Genomic DNA, 15,384 nt, shown 5'->3' on the forward strand with positions numbered 1-15,384 from the left:
TTGCATCAAAAACACTTTATTTTGAGAAAAAGGAAGCGGTTGTCCATTAACGTTTCACTCAAGTGTACAGTATAAAACCTAAAAAAAAAAAATGTTTAACAGAAGTTTTCTCCTAATTCTGATCACCCAGTCTTTGTACACAGAATTTCTAATTAAGGCTCTTGGCTGTCTTTCAGTAAACCCTTAGATATATTACTAAATAGGGTCACTCGTTAGGTAAAGACACCAAAGAGTAAAGCAGGGAACAAGCGATTCTGGTCCATTTCTTCAGCTTTCACTATGCATGCTTGAAGGCAGTACAAAGATTAGAGTATTACATGCTCTACATTCAATATGTGATGCATAGCACATTAGTAAAGGGAGAAGTGAAGTGCTTCATTCACAGTTCTGGCACACCAATGTCAACCTGATGAGTTTAGAAGAGGCTCTCCACGTTGCCCATTTCCACCACCACAGTCTTCAGCTGGGAGTAGTACTCGATTGTCACTTGGCCGTTCTCTCTGCCAAAGCCTGTGGAGATCATGGGAGAACTGCATGTTTTACTGTCACTCAGCAAAACATAATTTACGTCATTTACCCGCATTAAAATATATCACAGCGACTTCATTCTTCATTCAGACCTCACAACATCCTACCTGAATTCTTGTATCCTCCAAATGGCATTTCCACAGGGCTGGTGTTGTAGTTGTTGATGTAGCAGCTCCCTGCCTCCAGATTCTCAGCCACACGATGTGCTCGAGAAATGTCCCTGCAGGCAGAGGAAAAAGAATTTCTAGTCAGTCTGCATCTTTCTCCCCCGCGACTTAATATTTTGTCGAAAAAAATGATCCAAATCCAACCTTAAAATAATGATATTTACTTCATAACCACTTTATTCTACATGCCTTACATAAAATTAACCAAAAACAAATATTTGCACCAGATTCACTGATGGAAAAAAAAAAAAAAATCTGTGCTCCTCAGTCCAACCACCATTTGCAGCTACTACCAACAGTCACAGGACAAAAATTCAGGGACTTTTTGGCTGAACTGCAGATTGTGTTTACACAGAACAGACAGGGAACAAATTGGAAAGCTTTCTTGGCTGCACTGTAGAAACCTTGAACTGCAGCCAACAGAATGCAATAAAATTTATCATGTTCAAGAGCAAACAGATAGCGGCACTGCTGTGAGCGGCTTCTGTGTTCCTCTGCTGACCTGGTGAAGACTCCTGAAGCCAGACCATAGGTGGTGTTGTTGGCCCTACGGATGACTTCTTCCTCCGTGTCGAAGGGCATGACAGACATGACGGGGCCAAAAATCTCCTCCTTCACGCAGGTCATGTCGTCTCTGCAGTTATCTGTGTGGACAGAAAGGAGTGAGTGTAAGATGTGATGCATAATGGGGCACAAAACATGCAGATGGTGTAAAAATCACGAAACAAGTGAGTGTTTCAGACGTACCAAGTACACAGGGTGACATAAAATACCCCTCTTTCAGTTTGGGGTCACTGGGGACAAAACGATCTCCTCCACAAAGCACTTTGCCTCCCTGGAAGACAAACATCGAACTTAAATAATCATAATAATGATCACTAAAAACCATAAAACTTCATGTAACTGCTTTATGACTACATGAAAGCTGATTAAATCCATCTACAGTTGCTCAACTCTCCCAAATCTAACAATCTAAACAGTATTACGCACCTCGGCCTTGGCCTGACTGACGTACTTCAGCGCTTTATCCAGCTGTGGTTTGCTGATCAACGCCCCCATCCGGGTGCCATCAAGCAGCGGGTCGCCCACAGGGATGGCTTTGGTCCTCTTGACCACTTCCTCCAGGAACTGTGGCATGATCTCTCTCTGCACAAACACTCTGGTCCCATTGCAGCACACCTACATTATTCAGACAGACATGTTGCAGCATGTAAAAGCTGACAGAGTTCCAGCAGACAGAGTTTGTCTTGGATCACGTCGAGTCTGGCAACACGATCCATAAATGAAACAGCCCAGGAGTCTCACCTGGCCCTGCGTCAGGAAGTTAGCCATAAGCGCTCCTTTCACTGCGTTCTCCAGCTCACAGTCTTTGAAGATGATCAGAGGAGATTTCCCTCCAAGCTCCAGAGTCACCTGCTTCACCCCCTTTGAGGACATTTCCATGATCTGAGAGTAAAGACAGCAGGGGTTGATATTGTGGGTTTGAATTTACAAGGACTGTGATCTACAGAGTGAGGGGTCGAGTAGTTGGTCCACGTACTCTAATCCAACCAAATTTTTATTAGTTGGACAATTGGCGGTGTTACTTTCAAAAGGAGATAAGTGTTCCATCAAGAGCCTTCCAGGATAATTCTAGTATATTTGGCAACAGGAGGAACAGACTTTGAACTCACTAACTTACCTAACGAATACTCAAAGTTAATATAAGACAAGATAAAAACTTGAATAATCCTGAAAGAAATTCTTGTGTATTTGTCCTAAAACTGACTGACACAATGTCAAAGGTGTTTGGTATGGCTGCACGTTTTCAAACAGATGGCCAAAAATTTGAGCAGAAATTCTGCAAACAGCAGTTTGTATATCCCAGCTCAACGACCAGCATGGCAGATCATCTACCAACAGTAGGCTATGTTGCCTGTATCATATTTCTCAGTAGTTCCTGTTCTGAGATTACCAGCTCACATAGTTCCATTTTCAGAAATAATATGAATATGGACAGACCCAAGTTGATCACTTCAGAGTCTGTTATTATTTCAGTACAAAACAACCAGGTTGAACTGACTTAATTTGCTGCAACTACTGGCTTTTTATGTTGACTTAGAATTCATGTAGGTCAAAAATAGGAATGTTAACCCTTGCACATTTCAAATTGTTGACATTATATATCATGTAATCCTGCATGACTTTTTGTTTTAGAATTTCTTGGATTTACTACACTTTGTACCACTTGATTTGCTTATATATATATTTAATTTTCTTCTTTTGTTTTCTCCTCTAAAATCTATCACTTGTCAGTACGTACCAAACACAAAGTCAAATTCCTCATATGTGAAATCCTATTGGGCAATAAAACTGGTTCTGATAAGGCTAGCAGGTGAAGACACATCTGGATTATTTAAAGATAACATGTTGATTGGTTGATTTAAAGTCCTGCTCTGTACCTTTTTGCCTGTTGGAACGCTGCCGGTGAAGGAGACTTTGGCGACCATTGGGTGATTGCACAGCAAGGTGCCAGTTTCTGCTCCGCCTTGGACCACACAGAAGAGCCCATCGGGGACTCCCACCTCTTTGTAGATTTCAGCCAGGACGACAGCAGTCACAGGAGTCATGGGAGAGGGCTTGAACACCATGGCGTTACCTGACAACACAACCACAATCAGAGTTTTTCCTGCTCTGAATGAACCATTGAGGTGTGACGCCATACGACTATAACCACGATGCATTCATGTTCGGTAAAGGAAATGAGTCTGTGTTACCTTATTTGACAGTAAACTTGCCATTTCTGACCATTTGATCAACAAAAACATTCATGCTTGAGTAAATGAAAGTACAGTTAATTAAAGCAGGTTTTAAAAACGTATTTACTTTTTTACTCATTTTCTACTGCTTCGGTGCTAGCTAACATCTCTTTGAGGAGCACCAAAAATGCTGATATGTAGGAAAAACTCATAACAGTTTAATTCTTGAATATACAGCCAGTACAGCTGTATATTTTTAAAGGGACATGTATGATAAGAATAAATAGAAGAAGCTAGGCTTGGACTAGGAATTTGAAATGAAGAGCCACTGTGGCTAACTCATAAGAATAACAACGAGTCACAAATTTCTGTGTCAGTAACGGTGGAAAAAAATGGAGTCATTTTCCTGCATTCTGGTGCATTTTGAGGTAAAAAATGCTCGATTAAACAATTCTATTTTAACTATTTTACTTAATAAGTGATTATATTAAAGTGGATAATGGGCTGACTGGTTGATTGATGCTTTTCTTTGATGATATTAAGAAACAATCACTGTTAAGTGGCAACCTGCTCCTAAATTTAAAGAAACTCGTTTCCCATTTTCATGTGGCAATCCCATGTACTGTATCCTCTGACAAACTGTGTTTGCCGCCTTTTTTGTACGTGTGCATGTCAGATTACCGCTTCTATAACCAATACGACTCCCAAACACCTTCCCTGCTCTGTTACCTTAAGGCACCGAGTCCATTTTTCATATTTCTAGAGCTGCTGCCCTTAGCTGGTAAAATCAGTGGCATCAATTCTGTAAATGAGCTGACATCAATATTTCTAATTGCCACATTTTTCTTTTGTTTACTTCAATTCATTGTAACAAAATGTTTATCCGTGGTATCATTGCATAACTGTTGCACTATGACAGTTTTTGACTCTTGTCATGTGTCAGCTGCACTCAACATTATCCAATAATTGGAAGAGAAGTTGCCTTGGAATTGCGTTACTGGTTTTATAAAAATAAAGTCAGTAATGCAATACTAAATAATGAAATTATTGTGTTGAAGTTTCCAATTTAATTACCTCCGCCAAGGAAGTTATGGGATTTAATTTTGTACTTTATTATGTAAACTTTTGTTTCCATTTCATTCTGTGTTGTATTACACAAGTTTCTGAAAATAACAGAGAACTTAAATAGTCATTTTGCTTTTTTGGAGGAAAATTATCTTTTAGTTTAATCTACTAATTGGTAAAATAGCTATTAGGAATATTTGATAGACACTGAGTGCAGTTGTATTCATAATATAGTAGTTTTTTTAAGAGGGGAAAGTGCATTTATTAACACTGTGACATACACTATCTCTAAAAGGATGACATAATACGAACTGCCACAAACTCACCACATGCAAGAGCCGGAGCAGACTTCGTTACTGCAATCTGGAATGGGTAGTTAAACGCACCGATTCCCACGCACACACCAAGGGGCTCCCTAATGGTGTAAGCAAACGCTCCACCAGGAAGCTGAACGTGCTGGCCTGCAATGAATCACAACACAGTCCTAAATGTAAAAAACTACACCAGACTACATTTTTTTTAACTTATCATAAACTCAGTGCACCCACCTGAGAGCGTTCCAGCCAGGCCAGCGTAATACTCAATGGTCTGCCAAGCAACATCAATATCCCCCAGGGCTTCAGTGATGGACTTGCCGTTGTTGATCACTTCGAGCCTTGCAATTTTCTCCCTTCTCTCCTATTTTTATTGGAACAAAGGACAGAATGGAAAATTGCATTTTGCTCTGAGATTATGCAATCACAAAACCTTCTTCTGTGTACCATCAAAGAAGTGACGCAGACTCACAAAAGGCTAACATTGTGCAAATGTGGGTCAACAGTAAAAGTAGGGCAGTAAGCTTTGTGATTTTTAATGAATAACTAGTGTCTTACTGCATTCTTGCAAATCAGCTCCAATTATTGTTGCACAACACTGAAATCAAACTGGATAACTTCCCAGTCTGCAGATGGTTATAACACAACAGCTTGAACATCTAACCCTGATAATGCGGGCGGCCTCGAGCATCACACGGGCCCTCTCCATGCCGGCCATCTTGCGCCATTTTAGGTAGGCGGCGTGGGCACTTTGCATGGCTTCGTCCACCTCCTCGGACCCACAGGGGAACAACTGACACAAGACTCGGCCTGCAGACACAAGAGGACAAACAGGTGACAGGGGGCAGAGCTGAGAATGACAGAAGTTGGTCGAATTTAGAATTATGAGCAACTGGATAGCACACATATCACGCGGGTGCAAATGCCTTGACCTTTGAGCAGACAGTCTCTGATTTAATTCCTGATTGGGCACTATTTGTTGTATGTCATTCTTCTATTCTCTTTTCCCACATTCCCAATCTCTCTTCACTTTTCACCTGTGAGCACATGGATGGAAAATGTTGCACATGTGGATTCAATTTGTTTTATTGTGCAAAAGTAATGATGCAAGAAATTCTGGTTTCGTCTGTTTTTATGATTTGAGGCATTATTCTGTGTCATTGCGTGCTGCGGTCATTTCTGAGTTCTTTCTACTTCTACTCATAGTTGTTCTGTTTCCACAGAGGTGCAGGGCTTCATTGCAGTGAAAAATGAGGCCAGAGTGAGTAAAAAGTGTGCCAAGAGCAAATTAAGTGCCAAGAAAGTTAAGTTAATTACACTGGATAAACAACAGCAGGAGTGTTTTAGATTTTCCTTTACGTCCTAACATTCACTCAGCATATCATGTCTTAGTCACTCCACCCCAGCAGAAGAAAAAAAAAGGGAATGTCTCGGTTACATAATAACTTGCCCTCAGGACGACCCCAGACCAGGAATCAGATGTGCCAACAATCTGCAGACCTTTAAACGGTGCTTATATGTTCACTTCTTTTATATTATTAAAACTTATTTTCCTCGGAGGAAGCATTAAAGCCTGAAGCACATAGTTAGAGTTATATTTAATGCTTTATATTCACCAGTTGCAGGCTCGAACACGGGCTCCGCGTTCTTCTCCTGTCGGGGTTTCACTCGTTGTCCACCCCAGTAGTTCAGAGGGTCTGTGATCTCCACGGATCCTGTGGAGGTTCCAGACATCTTGTCGAGGATTGACTGGGCCATTTTCAGACAGAGAGGTTCCTGCAAGAGAACAAAAAATCATTGTCAAAGGCGCACAAACTAACTATGAAATGTAATATTCAGGAGCACGGCGCGCTGACCGTTAGCTAACTGTTCGTGCTGCTAATGTGCAGCTAGCACAGCAGGTTAGCTAAACTAGCAACGGGGAAATTTTCAATTCAGCAGCACACAAACAGAGATAGTTTACTTTACCGTTGTTGCTCCTGCAGACGGACTGGATGGGAAATCGATGACAAGTCACATTTAAGGAAGATGTCACGCCCCTATCAGCAGCCTGGACACACCTCCTTCATGCTAATACTTACTAGCCTACTTACTAGCATCTCCTTTCTGATGTAATGGACTCACCCGAAAAGAAGAAGTTCAAGCAGGAGACTAAAAGAAGGAACCAGCATGTGCTTTTTCAGCTAACCCGGGCAGACTCATGACAAAAAGTGGAAAAATTACCATTTATGATGACTGAATTCTATGTATCTCTTTGTTTGTGCAGGCTGCCTCAAACTGACACTGTCGTGATTAATGGAGACGCTTCGCTTTTGCTTCAGGAAGTAATGGGACCCTGATTTATAGTTTAAAATGAAGAAAAAGTTTAATATCGTTACCACCAGTTCACACTTAATAATCCACACATGTAAAGTGAAAACATGATTCAGAAATATTCAGAAGCTAAAACTTCAGTCAATATTATTATCTGACTAATTTAAACTTAAACACAAGTGCAGTATTATTTGTAATACAATTCGCACCTAAATCAATATTGCAGTTAGGATCCCACAGTATTGTATATTATACAAATTTACTTAGTAATTTGACTAATTTATTATCGAAGTTGAAATCCTACAATAAGTTTCAGAATACTAGTTTACCCGAGTAAGGTAAATATTAGTTACAACCCCAAAATATTATACATTATGTAAATATCTAATTTAAATATTACAGAAAACAATTTTATTTTTGATATGTGCCTAGTTTAAATATTATGGCTCTAAAATATTATTTAGCTGATAGATTTACCAAATAAGTTAAAATATTAAAGTAAGACCCAAAGATATTTAGTATATAAATTTATTCATTTAAATAGGACGGTTTACACCCTGCATTATCATACATTATATATTTACCTGACCAGTTTCAATATTTAGGGAAAGGCCCTTCATTATTATATACAACACAAACTTTTCTAATTTAAATATTAGGGTTTAGATCTGACAATAAGTATTTTAATAAAAATTTACCTGAGTAAATTAAATACGACAGTTAAGATCCTACAACACTGTATATAATGCAAGTCTACCAGATTTAAACATTAAGGGTAAAGCCCTACAATGTTATATTTGATACAAATGTACCTACCTTAAATATTAAGGCTCTGAAATATTGTCGGACAAATTTAACAAACAAGTTAAAATATTCAAGACCTTAAAATATTTATCACACAAATTTACAACTTTAAATATTAGTCTATGCTCTGCAATATTATATACAATATAAATGTGCAATATTTGCATATTTTCAATCCCACATTGTTTTATAATACAAATTTTCTTGAGTAAATTAAAAAATTGAGTTAAGAACCTTACCCAAAGCTACATGATTTAACTAATGAAGGTAAGATCCCACAATATTACATATGATATATCCAACTCAGATATTGGTCTTAAAATCCTAATGTTATATATACATATATTAAAAATCAAACTACATTAAACATTAAGGTTGTAACCATACAATACTATTAATCTGTTCATTTATCAAATTGATTAGGTGTTAGGGTCTTATTTTATAAATTCGCCTGACAAATTTCAGTGATACAGTAAAAATAAAGTAACACAATAAAAAAGAAAAACACTTTAAAAATTTAATTAAAAAATGTTTATTAATATGTAAGATACAGACAATGACAATAATACTGAAAAAGGATCAGATGTTATTGTGCTGAGTACGTGGCAGACATTTGTAACCTTTGGTAATCAACAGAATTAAGAACGACTTCTCTTCCTCTAATTTCTAAGCAAAACAACTTAAAAGTTAAATAAACAACATGAATGAGAAATTAAACACAAAGTAGTGATACGGTAGCTGCAACAGGTTGGACGTTAGCTCCAGCACCAGCAGTTCTGTCTGTGCTCCGACGCAGATGTTATGACCGCAGCTGATTAGGAGAACTTGGCCGCCTGAGGAGGAGGTCCAAGGAAGCCTCCGGCCTGCTTGGTGGCAGCTCTGGAGGGCGCAAGGCCGAGCATCTTCTGAATGTTCTGGAGGAAAAACACAACAAAATCTGACTCTCAGAAACACAACGTAACTAAGTTGCTATTGAAGATTTTTGTCACACAGGAGTATATGAAGAATCAGGATTTCTGACACAGCTTAGTTCAGGGGTGTCAAGATCAGTTCCTGGAGAGCCACTATCCTGCATGTTTTAGATGTTTCCCTCTTCCAACACACCTGATTCAAATGATCAGCTCGTTATCAGGCTTCTGCTGAGCTTGATGATTAGCTGATCATTTGAATCAGGTGTGTTGGAGCAGGGAAACATCTAAAACATACAGGATAGTGGCCCTCCAGGAACTGAGTTCGACACCCCTGGCTTAGTTACTTTTAATGTGCAGCAACACTTTCAGTGTTCTTCAGAACAACTCTGAAGCACAACCCTGATGAAGGCCACCAGCTGAAATGCACTGGTCTAGCAATAAAACTGTTCTATAAACGACAGGTGTGGCAGTGGCTTTAACCTTTCTCCTTTTGCATTATTACAAAGAAATGCCTTCAGCTTGACAGAATACTAACAGGCATTTCTTACTGTCAGCAAATGTCATTAGAATACCAAACCAACAATGAATTTATTTAGCCAGAAAAATCTTTTTCCACTGAGCCACAGAGCTCCATTGTTGTCAAAAAGCTATTAACAGCACATCACATGTTGGACTGGCTGATCCACACTGCAGTTTTGATTATTATATTATTCCACATCCATCTCCCTGTTGGTATAAATACTCATTAGAACATCAAAAATGTACTAATCCACATGCATCAGTCCCTCAATTCTGCCAAAAGCTACAAGAACCAGCCAACCATTATTTATACACTGCTTAAATGGAAAATGAAGCACTAACTCAAGATAGCATAATACACGGCATGTATTTCCACTCTGGTCAGAAGGTAAATAACAAACACAAGAAATATAAGCACATAAATGGAAAAACAAGATTCTTTTGTGTCTTCTCTCCAACGGGCGTTGCCATTTCGATGTATGAAAACCGGTGACGTCAGCATGAAATAGCTTTGTAGATTTAGCAACAAGACAGTTAAAGACAGACAGATCATGGACAATAGAGACAGTGAAAGATGGAGACTAAGGAGCCATAGATCAATAATGAACAAAAAGGAGGACTTGTGCATTAGTCCTGCATGTAGAAATTAATTTTACAGGGCTGAAGTTATAGACAAAACACTCAACTGTCATAAATTGCTGCTGAAACAGAAAACAGTACTGATCCGCTGGCACTGAAGAGAAAGAGCCCTCTGATGAGCTCTGAACCCTGGGTTTGTAGTGAACACTTTTTGGAGGAGAAGATGGTGGAGACCAGCACGCTAGTCCTTCAACCAACCAACAACATACAGCCTGATGTCCCGTTGGTGTTGGTACCAGCAGAAACATGTTTTATTTATTCACTCTGTAAAATTCATTTTTATATCCAGGAGTAATGCAGTAGTGGCCTCTCTTTTGTCTTCTGATTATCTGTGGCTCGTCAGTATCCATCTTTCATTGTCTCTATTGTCCATGATCTGTCTTTTCGCTAAACCCGCAAGGCTAACCCACAAGAAGACACAATGCTGACATTTTTCGTGTTTGTCATGAAGCTTCTGATAATAGTTGAAATACATGTAGTGAATTATGCTAACTTGTGCTTCATTTCCCCCTCAATCCTCATTAGGATCGCAGGGAGCTGCAGTTTATCCCAGCTGACTTAGGCTGAAGGCAGGAGACACTCTGGACAGGGGACCAGTCTATCACAGGGCTACATATGGAGACAAACATCCAAACGCACTCACATTCACACCTATGGACAAATTTAGAATCATCAATTAACCTCAGCATGTTTTTGGACTGTGGAAGGAGGTCGGAGCACCCAGTCAGACTCCACACTGCACAGGGAGAACATGCAAACTCCACACAGAAAGATCTCAGGCATACACCGGAATGCGAGATCTTCTAGCTGTGAGACTAGAACCACCAAGCCACTGTGCTTCTCAGGCAACAAGTACCAGCTGTTTATGCATTATTTGCATTTAAAAAAGCATTTTGTGTTCACTTCTTCGGTGAAAATTTGTGGGATTAATGTCAAATTCTGCAGCAAAGTGACCCACGTTGGTTTCTTTTCATGGGGTTTGTTGACAATACAAAGTATAGAATAGTATAACCCCTATCCTTTATAGGATGGCAGAAACACATTGCAGATTTTCTTCTTCCAAAGCACAGAATGACTATAATCTAAAAGGCTACACAGTTACTTAATTTTCTGATCTATGTAGCAATTAATGACTTTTGAGTATAGTTTTTTATTTATATATATATGTATATATATATATATATATATATATATATATATATATATTATATGCTTAACGAGCTCTAAATATCTACAAATCTGAAATATGTAGCCTGATAATGAGGCTATTACTATTCAGTACACATCAGACAAGAAAATAAAGCTGGATATAAGAAAACTAGTGATCTCAAAAGGGACAAACATTACAGAGTCTGGCTGGAGGAGGGCACCAGAGGACACAGCATACTGCTAATCATTACAAACTCCACTGAACTCAGGTCCAGTCCAAATCTTTACTATCAGACCTCAGAGACTGAACTGGTATCACAGATGGAGTGCTTGATGATGTGACATCATGAGGGCTGAAATGGCATAAAAAGTCACACACGCTATGTGACAGCATACATAACATGAAAACGCCATCATCAACCACACTCTGAGTGTTCCGTAGCTTTAAGTGTAGCAGTTACCTGTCTGATGGACATGGTGCAGAGGATGTAGAGGAAGATGAAGGAGCAGTCAGTGTAATCCTCCCCCAGCAGGTTGCGATGTGACAGTCCCTGGATGTAGGACAGCGGCACGAACGGCAATTTGGCCACGACTCTTCCATCAAAACTGAACATACACAAAAAATGATATGCATTCAAAAAAATTATACAAATTCAAAGTAATGGGCTGTAGAACTTACAGGAGTCAATTCACGATTTCTATTAGGTACATGTTGGTTTTAGTTCAGTCACCTTACTTCCAGTTGCACTTCCTGTGATGTCACTGTTACATACATTGTGTTGCTGATGCTGAAACAATATATTGTGTAACCCTAAAGGAGAGCTTGCAGCTACAAATCAAAGCACCCCCAAAGTCCAACAATGTCTACTTTAGTTACAACTCTATTAATGATGGTTTATAAGGGTGTGAATGGCAGGGTATTTTCTGTCTTGCAGTTCAGGTAGTCCACACGGTCACATATTTTGAGGTGTGTATGGACATCTGCAGACAATAACAGATTTTTGGTATATGACCAAATTTAAATCATGCAGACCTTTCTGGAAATGCAGACAAAGGAAAGCATGAATTGGCCTTTACACTCACCTCCATCTGTGTTTTTTCAGATTTTTAATTTCAAAGACGAGAATATTTTAACCAAATGTTTAAAGTATTCAACTGTGGTGCAACTTACATGGAGTTGAACATGCCCATCAAAGCTGTGAAGCAGAATCCAATGGCAAACATGGACTTCATGCGCACCTGCAAACAAATAAACAAACATGCTCAAGATTAAGAAACTAAAATTTTAATCTATGACATTTGACATTAGTCCGGTGTCACTACTAAACTCCAGGTCAGCAATATGACAGAATGAACAATCACAGACATGTAACGTAACTATTTCCGAACAAACTCACCATAGACAGATCTCTGTTGTTGTTCTTCAGTTTCTCTTCCTGTCTTTCTGTAAAACATTCAGACACAGACATCACTCAGCACAAAACACTGTGATCATGAAGAACAGTTCAATAAAAGCAGCACAATGATGTCTACTTGTTTGTGGGAATAGGAATTTCTTTACTGGTTTCTTACCGATCTTCTTCTTCTGTTGACGTCCGGCAGATTCAGTGATGGTTTCCTTTTTCTTCTCAACTAACATCAGACAATCATCGGTGAATAATTTACACAATCCAGAGAAAAACAGTCAACAGTAGCATATGAGGTTCATGCACGAATCACTTACGTTTTTTGCTCTGTTTTTCTACCTCAGCCTTTAGCCTTTTGTACTTTTCAGTCCGATACACTAGAACCCAGGTAATCCCTAAGGAGAAAAATCAGAAGAAGCTTGTAAAAAAAAAAAAAAAAGCAATGTTTAATGGAAAACTGCCATTGTAGTGCAACATAGGGTCATCCAACAGCTTATGTATATTTCATTAACATGCCGGATTTTCAGCTGTCACACAACTTCCTAAATCTTTACCGAGCTTTACCTGAGGCTTCCTACATTGAGGATTGTTTGTCCTCCGCACTAAATGAAAATCATCCACATCACAATGAAAAAAAAGCATTTTAATTGCTTCAGCAGTTTGGTTCATTGCGGTTACATTCACACAAGCATATGCGGCAATTTGGCGTCTATAATTTAATTTCTTTTGACATTGATTATGAAGAATCAAAAGGCCTCTCAACAATCTTCTCCAGAGACTTTTATTGTGAAAATGTAACATGAACACAGGAACGTTGAACATTAGCTTACTCAGCTAAGCTAAATCCGCTCACTAACGAGCAAATTGTAGACCAACAAAAGCAGTAAAACTGGCACAAAAAAAACTGCTAATAACGTCGTGAGCGTCTCCGTGCTCTGTAATTCAGCAACTCATCATTTTAAAATCTGTTATTGGTTTTCTGGGTTACAGTAAAGCGGCTGCCTGCTTAAGCAGCGTGTCGAGCTGTCAGAGATCGGACTCACCTTCGGCTAACAGCGCCGTGCACACAGAGATGAACACGATCAGAATAGTGTCCGCAAACATGGTACTCATGGTGGCAACGTCCCGGTTATTCGACTTCACACAGAAACAGTGTTGAATTTAAATTAGTAGTTAAACCCTGAGCACATCGCACTGAGCTGAGCTTCAGCCTCACAGAGATCAGTCAGCAGTAACGATGAGGTCACACATTGGAGGAGGACTTCCGGGTCACAGCACCGATCAGAAAAATGAAACATTACTGAATAAAATATAAAAACGATAATGAAGTTGTTTATTATTATTATTTATTAAATGTTATTCTTATTTCTGAGTTATATTTGTAGAAATAATTGTATTAATCATGTAATTCATAATCAAAATAAATGCCTAAAATTAAATTAAAAGGAGGTCATTACACTTCAATCAGCATCCCAAAGAAAAGGTTGATTCCATATTATTTTAATCAACATATTTCAATTTATCCACTCAAAAATTTCGCTTCTAAAGTACAACGTTTTTTATCTGGTAGCCCTGAGGGGTGCAGCTATTACAAAGATTAGTGAGGTATGTAAAGCCTAAAGCCAGAGTTTTCTGTGTCATGAAGGTGACTCTCCAGCAAACAGTAACCTTCAGGGAACCTCCATCCATCTATTATCTATACACTGCCTAGGGTCTGCTGTGGAGCCTTTCCCAGCTGACTCAGTGTGAAGTCAGGGGACACCCTGGACAGGAGGCCAGTCTATAGCATAGACTGTATAGTAAAGATATGACATATTACTGTCTGTGGTCTATAGCAGGGCTACACTAACAGACAGACAACCAGGCACATTCACACCTACAGATAATTTAGAAATACCAATTCATCTCAGCATGTCTTTACACTATAGGTTATCTATATCGCAATATCACGTACATAAGCTCCAGAAATGCACCATTTCCACTCATCACTTTAAACTAAGTTATTTTATGCTGTTATGTTATGTTGTTATGTTATGTTATGTTATGCTATGTTATGTTGTGCTAATTTTTCTTATTACGTAATGTTAAAGTTTTGTTAGTATTTTTTATACTTTTTTGTTACATAATTTATATTTATTACTTAATTTTCTATTTGTCTAGTACAAGAAGGGTACTGCAAAATACCGGCATCAAATTCCTTGTATGTGCTCACATACTTGGCAAATAAAAGTGATTCTAATTCTGATTCTGACGCAGGAGAACCCAGTGAAAACCCTGACATGCACAGTGAGAACATGCAAACTCCATGCAGAAAGATCCCATGAAGCAGGGATCTTCCAGCTGTGAAACAACAACGCTAGCCACAGAGCCACTAGGCAACCTTTGGGGAACCTGGAACATTCCCTGAAGGTTATTTATGTTGTACCTTATATGACCTAACAGGGATTTTAGGTTTTGTTGAGCCAGCTAACACTAAGAAAGCCTTGATCTATCAAATGCGTTTCATGGTACACATTTCTGAGCTTTCAGTCAGTCAGTTAGTCAAAATGTATTTGTTTGTTTGTGGGGGTTAAAGTGCTTCACGGATGACTAATCTGGTCCAGAGTTAACTTTTTGCTATTGTTGCATTGATCTGTAACAGGTCTAATGTGATCTACATGCCACAAAAGCAATGAAATCTCAGCTTTTCTTTTTTCATTTTTAAAAATAGACTAAAGGTTTCAGATATCAGATATAGAGTTTTAAAGAACTTTTCAGTCCAAATTTGACCTGTCTGTAATGGTTTTTGGTTGACCTGCCAAAACACAACAATCTCTTCAGCACTGCAAGAC

General features: G+C 38.8%; 2 protein-coding genes across 3 annotated transcripts; both read right to left on the minus strand.

Moving 5' to 3' along the window:
- On the minus strand, positions 1-7,048 carry aldh9a1a.1 (aldehyde dehydrogenase 9 family, member A1a, tandem duplicate 1). Of its 2 annotated transcripts, none has more exons than XM_051947426.1 (12): positions 6,937-7,048; positions 6,429-6,588; positions 5,477-5,622; positions 5,047-5,176; positions 4,825-4,959; positions 3,137-3,333; positions 2,001-2,141; positions 1,686-1,874; positions 1,443-1,530; positions 1,198-1,339; positions 636-748; positions 1-510 (listed from the first exon to the last, which is right to left on the minus strand). In XM_051947426.1, the coding sequence occupies exons 2-12, from the start codon at positions 6,568-6,570 to the stop codon at positions 416-418; spliced, it is 1,518 nt and encodes a 505-aa protein (XP_051803386.1). In that variant the 5' UTR covers positions 6,571-6,588; positions 6,937-7,048; the 3' UTR covers positions 1-415. The 2 variants fall into 2 exon arrangements, with proteins under 2 accessions (XP_051803386.1, XP_022074053.1); XM_022218361.2 differs by lacking the exon at positions 6,937-7,048 and adding an exon at positions 6,781-6,921.
- Positions 7,049-8,445: 1,397 nt separating this feature from the next.
- tmco1 (transmembrane and coiled-coil domains 1) lies at positions 8,446-13,820 on the minus strand. The gene is made up of 7 exons (XM_022218470.2): positions 13,597-13,820; positions 12,871-12,948; positions 12,720-12,779; positions 12,545-12,591; positions 12,319-12,386; positions 11,609-11,753; positions 8,446-8,843 (listed from the first exon to the last, which is right to left on the minus strand). The coding sequence occupies exons 1-7, from the start codon at positions 13,664-13,666 to the stop codon at positions 8,745-8,747; spliced, it is 567 nt and encodes a 188-aa protein (XP_022074162.1). The 5' UTR covers positions 13,667-13,820; the 3' UTR covers positions 8,446-8,744.
- Between the last annotated feature and the right edge of the window lie 1,564 nt (positions 13,821-15,384).

The sequence above is a fragment of the Acanthochromis polyacanthus genome, chromosome 4 (genome assembly GCF_021347895.1).
Source record: "Acanthochromis polyacanthus isolate Apoly-LR-REF ecotype Palm Island chromosome 4, KAUST_Apoly_ChrSc, whole genome shotgun sequence".
NCBI lineage: Eukaryota > Metazoa > Chordata > Actinopteri > Pomacentridae > Acanthochromis > Acanthochromis polyacanthus.